Source organism: Protopterus annectens, chromosome 4.part0 (genome assembly GCF_019279795.1).
Source record: "Protopterus annectens isolate FY-2018-M chromosome 4.part0, PAN1.0, whole genome shotgun sequence".
Lineage (NCBI taxonomy): Eukaryota > Metazoa > Chordata > Ceratodontiformes > Protopteridae > Protopterus > Protopterus annectens.
This window is the reverse complement of record NC_056733.1, coordinates 340,999,183-341,011,549: the sequence shown is the minus strand read 5'-3', so window position 1 is coordinate 341,011,549 and position 12,367 is coordinate 340,999,183. Positions and strand designations below refer to the sequence as shown.

At 38.6% G+C, this 12,367-nt stretch overlaps 1 protein-coding gene across 2 annotated transcripts in view; it reads left to right on the top strand.

Moving 5' to 3' along the window:
- Nucleotides 1-12,367, top strand: part of LZTR1 (leucine zipper like transcription regulator 1) — an 830,693-nt gene that overhangs the window by 485,865 nt on the left and 332,461 nt on the right. For both annotated transcript variants that reach the window (XM_044068313.1, XM_044068312.1), the window contains one exon: nucleotides 9,590-9,685. In XM_044068313.1, the coding sequence (XP_043924248.1) occupies nucleotides 9,590-9,685 (96 nt within the window). The remainder of the gene's footprint in view (nucleotides 1-9,589; nucleotides 9,686-12,367) is intronic.

Below are 12,367 nucleotides of genomic sequence, written 5' to 3'. Positions count from 1 at the left end.
ATTCCATACAGGGTGCTTGTCCTGAGGGAGTCCCTGATAGGATCTCTGCTCAGTTGTCCGCCCCGCCACCCTAAATTCGGTAGTTAACTCCTCCATGCAGCTTATCTCTCATGCGGCTGATGGAGCGAGCAGAGTAGTGGGTTCAGGATTTGCCCTTAGGCACCACTCCTGGATGCGCTTGTATAACTTTGCGGAGTTTTTTAAGTCCACCTTCACCAACGCCCCATTTGATGGTTCCTCCTTGTTTGGTTCCAAGGTGAAAGAAACACTCACTTGGTGTGAGCAGGAAGGAAAGACTCTGCCGTGGGAGTCCGTTTTACTGTCCCCTCTCAACCATACCCCAAAGGTGAAAGGGGAGGTAAAATGTGGTTCAAAAAGTCCCATAGGGCCTTTTTGGACACACAGAGTGAATCCTCCTTCAGAGGCAGAGGAGGAGGAAGTGGTAGACGTCACCCTAGAGGCAGGGGCGGTCCGCAATACCAGCAAGGCCGTGGTTCCTTTCGAGGGCGGCCTTATCAGTGCTCCTGATGTGGGGCCCGATTGCATTTCTCTGGGGCCAGTCAGGGGTCGCATCTCTTTGTATTCAGAAGCCTGGCTAAATATAACCCAAGGCAAGTGGGTACAAAGAGTTGTTACCAGAGGCTATATCATACCCTTTTCCCTTCCACCATTTGTTCCCAAGAAGATCCCAGATATTCCACCACCATTTGTTCCCAAGAAGATCCCAGATATTCCACCCAATCACAGGGATCAGGCAACTGTGGAGATCAACAAGTTGCTCTCAAAAAGAGTCATCCAGCCCGTCCCAGCAGACCTGACAGAATCCGGAACTTACTCCAGGTTCTTTTTAGTCCCAAAACGAACCGGAGACTGGAGGCCAATATTGGAACTCGGCAAATTAAACGAATCCATGAAAAAGGACAAGTTCCAGATGGTCACACCGCAGTCGATATTCCCATTGTTAGGGAAAGACTATTGGGTGTGCTGTCTGGATCTCCAAGACACCTACTACCATATAAAAATGGACAAGGCATCAAGGAGGTATCTGCGCTTCCGGCTGGGAGCCAGCCTTTATCAGTTTCATGCTGTGCCCTTTGGTCTCACCACAGCCCCCAGGGTGTTCACCAAATGCATGGCAGTAGTGACCGCTCTCCTGAGACGTCAGGGATTCCAGGTGTTTCCCTATTTGGACAACTGGCTCCTGACAGCCCCCACCAGGCATCTACTTCTCCAAAGCAGGGATGCCACCACCCAGCTTTGTGCTCAACTAGGGATCTCCATAAATTGGGAAAAATCTGCATTATTGCCTTCACAGTCTGTGATTTTTATAGGCGCTGAGGTAGACACAGTGCATATGACAGTTCGTCTTCCTGCCAAAAGAGCACAAAACCAAAAAAGGGTTGGGAGGGTGGCCTAATGGTTAAGGTGTTTGCCTTACAAACACAAGGTGCAGGGTTTGAGTCTCACAAGGGATAATTGGCTAAGCTTAAAATGGCTCACAAGGGCAGCTAGCTTAGTACTAATCTATGAACCTATGAACCTTTGAACCTCATCTTACAAGTTCAGCATCTTTTTCTGCTTTGGAAGGTCAAAGCAAAATGGATTCTTCAACTTCTTGAAACGATAGCTTCAACCATTCTGTTAATACCTTTAGCCAGGTTGCACATGAGAATCCTTCAATGGCTCCTGTTCTCCCAGTGGTTGTTCCAATATCTACCGCTGAATCACCTTATTCTGCTGACAGAATCATGCAAAAAGGACCTTCATTGGTGGATAGCCCCCACTTGTTCATGGGAGCTCCCTTTTTGCCTAACCAACCCGTTCCACTGTGACCACGGATGCCTCCCAGGTCGGGTGGGGGGGGGGCATTATCTTGGCAGGACTGTCCACAGCACATGGCAAGAACACGAGGCTCATCTGCATATCAACGTTCTGGAGATGAGCGGTGCTTCTGGCATTGCAAGCACTTCAGGACCTTCTGCCTCCAGGGACGGTTGCGATACAATCGGACAACGTCGGTTGTGTGTATATCAACAAACAGGGTGTTACCAGATCTTCGTTTGGGAATGGGCAATTTCTTCCCAGCGCTTTCTGGCAGCAACGCACATTCCGGGGACAACCAGTGTGATAGCTGACCAGCAGAGCCAGGCAATCTTGCTGCCCCACGAGTGGTCTCTGAAACAGGAAATAGTGAAATAACTTTTCTGAAAATGGGGACAACCTTGCTGCAACCTTTTTGCCAGTCCAGTCAATGCCAAGTGCAGCAGTTATTTTTCCCTAATTCCCCCTCGGGGAAACACCCAGGGATGCTCTGGTCCACAATTGGCCCACGGGACTTCTCTATGCTTTTCCTCCATTCCCTCTTATCCCCAAAATGATACAGATAGTCAACTGACTGGGAAGCAAGTTGATCCTCATTGCTTCTTACTGGCCTCGTCAGGTCTGGTTCCCCTTCCTCAAGCCTCTTCTCCTGGACGATCCTTGGATTCTAGACCCAGTTCCAGATCTATTGACCCACATGTCGGGTTCGCTACACCCCTCTCTCCACACCCTCAAATGGACAGCTTGGCTGCTCCATTTCCATCTCTAGTCAGGCTTCATAATGTTTCGTCATCAGTGTCCCATATTCTTTTATCCTCACATAAACAATCAACAGGAGGCTGTATGACAACAAATGGAAAAGGTTCTCTATTTGGGCACAGAAAATGAAAGTGGATCCTTACACCGCTCCCGTTATTGCGATTCTGGAATTCCTTTGGGATCTGGCGCGGCCTCCATCAAAGTACAATTGGCGGCTATCTCTCATTTTTATTTAGGGTCTCCAAATGTCAACCTTATGCCTCATAAGTTATGCAAGACTTTCTTGAGAGGAGCCACTTTACTGAGACCACCATTACAAGAACCTGTGGCTTCTTGGGATTTAAATTTTGTGTTGCCCAAACTAACATCCCCTCCCTTTGAACCGTCTCATTCATCTTCCTTAAAGTATTTGTCGTGGAAGACTGTGTTCTTAGTAGCTATTACATCAGCCAGACATGTTTCTGAGCTACATGCCCTGTCTATTAAGCCACTTTATTTAGTCTTTCATAAAGACAGGGTTTCTTTACGTTACAGTCCTTCGTTTGTTCCCAAAGTTTGTTCTTCTGCCACATTGAACCAGTCCATTGAGCTTCCAGTTTTCTTTCCCAATCATAGCAATGCAGCTGAATATCATTTCCACCAGCTGGATGTTCACAGACAGCTATGTTTTTATTTGCAACAGACCAAAGAATTTCAGAAGTCAGACCAGTTGTTCGTTTTTTTTCTGATTCCAGATTGGGCTTACCAGTTTCTAAGGTGACATTGTCTAACTGGATTTCGAGTTGCATAGCTTTCATCTACAGTTCGGAGGGCAGACCTTTACCCCACAGGATCAAGGCTCACTCTACCAATTCTCTGTGTACCTCTGCAGCCTTTCAAGCCAGGGTACCAATTGATCATATCTGTGCAGCAGCTATGTGGGCTACCCCTCACACCTTCATTACTCATTATAAGTTGGATTTGGCTTCTGGGGGTAGAGCATCCTTTGGCTCCACGGTGCTCAGGAGTATCTACCAATGAGCCACCCAAGAATAAGGCGCTAGGAACGCTGTCCCATATGTAAAAATGAAGGTGAGATTGGACTACCTAACATAAAGAAGTTATGTACTCACCATAACGTTCCATGTTGGTAGTCCATCTCACCCTTCATTTTTACCAACCCGCCCTCCTGCCCCCATCCTGGAAGATCTGGAGGTAATACTTTAAATTTTTTGGTTGGCAACCCTTTAGTATTGGTTTTTTGGTTAGGGATTTCTTTCTATTTCTAGTGAGCAGCAAACAAGATCTGGGGATTGCAGTGGTGCACCATGGGATACCTGCTTAGCCACAAGCCAACCAGAAGTCTTTGAGCTTGAAAATCGGCCGATTTGGAGCCAAGGATCGGCTGCAAACCCATATGTAAAAATGAAGGGTGAGATGGACTACCAACATGGAACGTTATGGTGAGTACATAACTTCTTTTTTATGCATATTCCACTTTTGCTCAGTGTACTTTAAGATGTTTGCTTGCTGTTAAAATAAGTACTGTTAAACTAAACACATCCATGGAATATCTGACTAAAGGTGTTGGAGGTATGTGTATTTTTTTTTATGGAGATAGCAAGGCAGGAAGGGCGGTACTTTGTAAACTGCATTACGCTTCACTTGATAGTGACATATGGACGGTGTTTACAAAATAATACTGCTGGGTGAGATGCTGGTTACTTCCAAAACAAATCACATGTAAGCTTTAGGTCATTGTATGAAGTAAAAACTAATTAAATGCAGATATCTAGTACTTTACTGCAACTTTTCCACTTTTGAATTGTGTGTTTTTTTTTTTTTTTGTTTTTTTTTTGGTACTGTTAGTGGTTGAATAAGTTAGCTCTTATTTATAGTGATTAAAATGATTAGGTGATGCAGACATTAACGTATGCATCTGAATATATGATAAAACTGGTTTTCTGATTAAACATGTATATAATGTACATGTGTGTACCTTGCCCGTAAAGAAAGTGCTTTGAGATTTCCATTACTGTATTGACCTTGTGCATTTTTCCTGACTATAGCTACAAACAAGACATTTTCAAAGTGTCTCATCGTTAACATGTCTTTTGTAGTGTGAATGTGTAACATGCGTGGAAGGCCTAAAAGTGTACAAGTACTGCCCACTCAATGCTATTTATACATTTTAAGTATTTTTTTAAATGCAGTAAAAATGCTGCTCTCTTGTCCATTTATAGCTTCGAGTGGTGGTTTTTAATTTCTGTACTTGCGCTATATTAGAATTTGTGTTGTAGGCTGTGTACATTGCTTTTTGTATTTATTCCTTAAATCTAGATTGTTACATCAGTCAAAACTCAGTGCAAATTGTACTACAGCGTTTAAGGCTGTTACAGGTTTCCAACTCTGTTCTGTGGTGCTGCTGTTGAAACTTTATGTGAGGCTAGAGCATAGTAGCACCGATCAATGCTTAACACAGAGGAGTATGATTGGGCTTTGGATAATAACTAGCTTGAAAGCCCATAACCTCTAGAATAAAATTATTAAATAGGTCGCTACACAAAAAGGTTCAATTAGGTCCCTAGGGTTGTAATATACAATATTAATCCTATTGATTTATTATTTATTTATTTATATTTATATAATTTGGTATTATAATACTAGCACAACATTTTTATCAGTTTTAACATTCTTTAATAAGGTGTATAAATTATCAGCATAATAATTTTTTAAATAAATAGTTTTTAACAATATTTTTTAAATAATATCTTCAAACAATATACTTAATAAATTCATCAGCATCTTTTTAAATAAATTATTAGTATTATATTAATTCATTTATTTATTTATTTATTATCAATATTTGGTGACTTATTCAAACATTTTGTATGGTTATACACATACATACACACTACAAACAGGTACAAACAAGTACATATGTGTTACATCTGTATATTCCTCATGTTTTTATACATATATATTGACAAATGCATTTATTTTATACATTTTATACATATATATTGACAAATGCATTTACTTTGCACATAGGTATTTTACACAACCTTAATTATTAACTTTCCTTGGTTAGTATGTTAATAAGTATTTATTTATTTATTTTTCAACCTACTAATGTGCCTTTTAGCAATTGAATGTATATATTTGTGTTTATATGTGTATTCATTTATTTACTTATATATTTATTCATTTATTTATTTATATTATTGTATATTTACATTATATATATATATATATATATATATATATATATATATATATATATATGTGTGTGTGTGTGTGTGTGTGTGTGTGTGTGTGTGTGCGTGTGTTGAATATGCACATATAGGAATATACATTCTTTGTGTATATATATTGGCTCATTTAACACAACTTTATTCCAAATGTCTATTCAGTGTTGCAGAAATCCATTGTTTAAAGTCTAGCCCTTTAATTAATTAATTTATAAGTATATGCAATTAACCAGACAAATGTTCAATCAGTAATTAATGACGTGGGATATATAAAGTAAGAATTGTGAATGGTAACTGGATTCTGAGGAAGTCTCTGGTGTTGGAGATGAAAGCGCTAAATAAGTTACTTTGTCTTATTCGTTTTTGAATTTTACGTGTTTAAAGTATTTTATTTCATTTTCGCTTTTGTAATAAATTCTGCTATTTAACCCGTGTGAGATCGATGTTTGTATCACCAAGATAGAGTGATACGTGGGTAAAAGGACAGCCTTCATTGTATTTGGAACTACTACACTTTTATAATAACTAGCTTGTTATTTGAGGTATGTACCCTTTGGCATATACCTCCCTAAGCATCTAAAGCAACTTGAGAGCCCTCAATGTTTCCTGTCTAAAAAGATCTCAGGTCTGAGTACCCTTAGCCATTCTGATAGACTAAATGCTTTGCCCCTCTCTTCAATATCATACAGACTCCTGAGGGGTGATTTCAGCTTAGACTTCTATACTACAAATGACGCAGCACTCTTTGAACTCCTTCACTTAAAAACTAGTGGTAAAGCAAACCACCTGCTCTACAGAGAGGGAGTTGTGTGTGTAAGAGGGAGGTAGGTGTGTGTGTGTGTGTGTGTGTGTGTGTGTGTGTGTGTGTGTAAGTAAGGGGGGGGTCCATACCTCACAATTATCCAGATTTATGCCTCATATTTTCGGTTTGTTTCTCATAAAATTGTGTTTTTCTTGCAAATCACAGAGGATTGAAGTCAAAATATTGGCAGACATTTGAGTTTTAGGATTCATATCCTCAGAAAATGCATACTAATACAAAACGTGTTCTTCTGTCCACTTTCTATGGAGCTAGGGGTAATGTATGTGTGTGTCATACCTCAGAACTGTAAAGATTTTCACAGAATGTCCAGATTTTTGCCTTATATTTTTGGTCTGTTCCTCATAAAAATAATTTTTTTGAGAAATCACTGGGATGAGCTAAGGATTAAAGTTGCTAAATAATGACGTGTTTGAGCTTCAGACTTCATCCTTTAGAAAACGCATTCCAACACAAATCCTGTTATTACAGCAACTTTCTAAATGGGTCCCTAGTTTTGGGCCCTTGTCCCAAAATTATAACAAGCTTTGTCCAGATTTCTTGTGCTAAGAGATTGAGAGGTAGTGTGTGTGCGTGTGTGTATGTATGTATGAGTGAGGTGGCATACCCCTCAGCTGTCCAGGTTTTTTCCCCATATTCCTCCTAAAAGGATTGAAGTTGCTAAATAATAACAGACATTTGAGTTTTAGACGTCATATCTTTTAGAAAAATGCATACTAACAAATTCTGTTATTTTTAGCAATTTTCTAAGTTCATGAGGGCAATATTTATAATCTGTCCCTGTTTATTTTAGGCTTTGTCCAGATTTCTTGCACTAAGACGATGGGGGGGGGGGTGTGAGAGAGAGTGAAATGCCCTAGTTAAAGTTAGCAGGTGGAATTTATTTTCAAGTGCATTTTTAAGGAATTGTGAGCTTCAAGGGAAGAAAAATTTACTGTTGCTCTTGCTAAGTTTGCTTAAAATGTACAACTGTTTTGTTCAGCAAATGGTATCACTACTATCATATAGAATTTTAAAGCAGTGTTAGTAGCACAGCAGGTAGCATACTTGCATCTTAATGTAGAAGGCTATAGGTTCTACTTCCACAGCATGTAGATTTGTATTTTAAGGAGATGGGGTGCTGCAATCTTGAGTATGTCCTCCTTTGGAGGAAATGCCCAGTAACTATGAACTTGTTGTTCAGCTTGCCACCCATTCTCTATTGCAATATACTAGCTTACCATTTTTTTTTAATGTAGCATGGGCAATTTATTCTTTAAGGGCAGTAGGCGCTGAATTTGTAGATGAAACACTGAAAATAAAGTTGTTTTCTAGCAGCAACCTCATTAGTTTCAGATCTCTTTAATGTGGAAGTATTCAGATGACTTTTACTTCTGCAGAGATTGTGCATACTGACTGACATTGGTGGATTGTAATGACAAAAGGTTAAGTGGCCTTTTATGGTTGAAATGTTCTGAATTGGGCAGTTTGTCATTATTGGTTCATATGTTTTGTTTCATTGCTTGCTGGAAAATCATTAAAAACTATACATTTAAAACACACTCTAACAAGTGGTGCTGTATTATAGAAAGGATATAATTAAATTATTTTATATTATAATTAAAACGTGTATATATTGTAATCATATGTATAAATATGTACACTTCTTATGCGTGGCTACTGTGGTTTATCACAGTAACAGGAAGAATACTGTAATGTCTGTGTCAAGAAATAAGGTCTAAAGCTTTTAGTTAAGCATATAATGAAGTTGTTCACATCACTGATAATAGACCCAGTTTCATATAACTAAGGGTCAACCACACAAAAGCAGAAAACGCCCAGAATTTCCCTCGCCCACTCAGTAAAACTAATCTTGAAAAAAGAATTAATAATGTGCATATATTAGGGCTACTGGAATTATCTTTAAAAAGATGATGACTTGCGACTGTGTTAATGTTGGGATTATGAAGAAATGCTTGACCAAGCATTAATTAAAAGATATACATAATTTAGTGACTGCACACAGTTTAAGTTAAATACAGCTATAATGTGTCTTGCATTCAGAGCACAGAATGCCAGCTTTTATTTAAACAGCAATTTTTGTTACTGAGAGCTAATCTTGGAAGCCAAGTAACACTAGTGTTATAAACTAATCTGTTTAAATCTGTGTAATCTGAACACGTTTATGGGACTCAGTTTAGTGTCCTACATGAGAAATACTGAGCTAATGAATACCATTCCCCAGTAGCTGTTTCTAAAGTCACTTATAAATAAATAAAACAAGGGAAAGTATTTTGAGATGAAACAAATACCTTGTCTTTATGGTAGGTAAAAAGGAAAACTCTGTTCGTACCCAAGTAAATAAAATGATTATTAGCAATGAATGAAAAATTATTCCAGTATAGAGAACTGAACAGCCAAGCCTTCTTGATCAGATTTCAAAAGGGCTGGCAGCTGAAAATTCCCCTGAGTTAGTTGCAGTGTACATGGAGTATGTAAAAAAACTTATCATGGATTCCTAATTAAATCTAGATATCTGTAGTCATTGTAGAAGTAAAGCATAAACCAATATATACACTGAGAATTTTGAACAGTGTTATGGCAACTGGGGAGAAATAGCCAAGTAATGGGACCCTGTAATGGCTGCTTGGGGGGGGGGGGGCTGCGTGGCTGGGGCTGCATAGGCGGGGCTCTGGGTTTGCACCCCCCCTTACAAAAAATCCTGCGGGCTCCCTTGTTTGCAGTAAAATTGGCAATGTGACATTCAAAAATCACATGGTTACACTACCATCACTATTTCATAGTGAAGCATGGAGTTGAAGGACTTAAACCACTGCCACTCAGTTTTAATGAAAAACAGCTTTGTGTTTCCTGGCTAATAACTTTCATTAATGCTACATTTTGAAGCACAAATATTTACTGCTTTTGTGTAACTTTGAGTTGACTGAATGGATTATTTTCTTATTTCTGCTACTTACAGAAAGAAGAGCGAGTTAAAGGTCACATAGCAATTGTTACAGCCCGATGCAGGTGGCTGAGAAAGAAAATCACACAAGTGCGGGAGCAACTGCTGCAGGTGGACTTTCACTTTATACTAGTTTGTGTGATGAAATTGTTTTCAAAAAAGTAAAGCATATTTATAGAATGTAGCCATTTAGTCTGTTGCATCAGTTTCTCGTTTTTTTGTTGTTTTGCCTTTCACCCCTACACCACAGAAAATATATTATGCTGTCATATGAAAATGTAAATGTTTACTTCAGCTCTCTCCCTGTGTTTCATGTCTTTCTAGGAGGAGTTTACATGTTCCCTAGATTATTTGGGACAAATAAAGCATGTGCCCTGGGCCTTCAGATGTACTTGGTGTTTATCTGGTCACAATTTAGTACATATTTTGATCTGCTAGCTTTTGTTGATTTTAAAATACTTGTCCAGTAATACAAAATAAAACAGTATAAAGTTAAACAGGGTATATAACTCTATTGCAGAAGCAAAAATACAGTGCCGGAGTGGTATTTCTTAGTATTATTAAAGTACCACTATCATCTTTTACAATTTGAAGATATTCAATGAGATTTTCTGATTACAAAAGGAAAAGTGATGATTTGGATTTTTAAATGACGCATGATTGTGACATTATATTTTTGCTTCTTCAGTAGTTATAACCCATTTTTAGTTTTGTTAGCAAAAAAGAATATTCTCTGACATTTAGAAACATTGTTTTTAGTACATCTCTGCACTGTAGAGAATCCCTCCACTTTCTCCATAAAGAAAAAAAATCATTCTTGATTTAAGTAGAATATTCATGGAAGTATTTCATCATTTAGTTAGTAGATATTTATTTTGATTTAAACATTTTAATACCCAGTCATCCACTAACATTGATCAAACAAGATTTATGTAGTACAAAAAAGGCATTTGCAAACTTATTTATTGGTAATTTCACAGTGTTTTCCCATTTTTTGTTAGAAATTGCACAGAAATTTATTCATACTAGCTTTGTTGGTCTGATTTTTATAGTGTCTAGATCAGTTTCTCTAACTCCTAATTCAGCGAATCTCAGTGATAGGCATTAACATAGGACCTACAAGGGTCAAAGTTCAACAACACTGTTTACATCATCCAAAGCACGTCAAAAGATTGGGAATTTAAACTTTTTAATGAGCTACAGTTCAATGAAAATCACATCACGCTTCATATTTTATTTAAATTTCAGTTTTGTCTTGCACTGCAAGGTAGGAGATATCAGTCGATCATAAGTTCTTGTTTTCCCTATTGACGTGTCTTAACAAGTGAGTTTTTTGAGCTCAGATGGCACCAAAAGACTTCACACTTGGTCTGCAGCATGTGTTTTTTCTGGAACATTCTCTTTATAATTAAAAATATGTTAATATTTTAAGCTATTACCTGGAAAAGGAATTTGAAAACTGTGGAAAAGAAGAACCCAAAACCAAGACCAAAGAAAAAACTGTACACTTGCTGCAAAGGTGAAGATTCAGATGTGAATTTAAAAGGGATTGTAGAAAGGGAGAAATTTCACTTGCCTGTAATAGTTTTTTTTGGGGGGCGGGGGAGGGCAAAAAAAAGTATAGCTACCTTTGAATTTCACCCCCCCCACACACACACACACACACCAAAACCTGAGTGGAATTTGAAATACCGTTTGAAACGGCATTGACAAATCCAAAAGTAGAAATCTAAATGTCAGAAGTGCTGTTAATCCTTTAAAACTGCACATCACTCTAACAACATAAGATGGCAAAGGAGAAAAAAAAAATAACTCCCAAAAAGTACGGAGCTGTGGAATGAAAAAGGAAGAGATTCCATTAGCCCTAATCTAAGCTAACCAAACTGTCTGAGCTTATTAGCTGATGATGGTGGTAAATCTTTGGCTTTTACTAACAAGAAGAAAATTTGCTGATGGAACCAAAGAATCCGCAATGGTTCAGTCAGTAGAAGTTTTTAACTCTGGAGGCACGTACGCTGGTGAGATACGAGTCTGTAAGACATTTAAGAAAATAAAACAAAAGAATCTATACGTATATAACCATATAGAAACCACCCAAATTATCTAATATTGGAAAGCATCCTTTTCGTGCTTTGGGATTAAGTGAAAACTTCTGACATGTTTTATCCTCTAAAGATTTTATAATCAGGACCACACTTTCCCGGTGCCATGACATCTAGTACGGACTGTAAGAACAACCCCTAACGTCTTCAACAGGCAGTTGAATAGTTGGATCTCATTGAGGAGGGATTGAGTGGCTGACATTGCCTTAGCCATCGAGGGGGAGGGCAGGGTATTGCTGACACCAACAGGAGTATTGAGGGATTACAGAAGCAGCTGTGGGGTCAGTGTGGTTATGTACTGCACATAAGGCAAGGGGGCGTCGTCATGTTTGCAAAGGTGATGAAATTCAGTCCGATAGGTCCTTCCTTACTACCGCTGAGCTCTCAAGAGTCGTGGATGATCCCACTGAACATGGAAAATGCTTAATTGGATATCCCCTATTCATAAAAAATATCCCTTGACATTTCTGTTCCTGTCCTTTGGCGTGACCACTACACACACAAATTTGGCAAGTCCATGACAATGGAGTCTTGCTTATATTAGATGAAAAAAATTTAATATTTTCTGTAATCACTGTCATCTGTTCTCAGAAAACCCACAACAGCGAATGCAGTATCTCTTGCTGCAAGTTTTTCTTTCCCTGAAAGTAGCAGTAAACTGGAAAAAATCAACACAGACCCAGTCAAATGT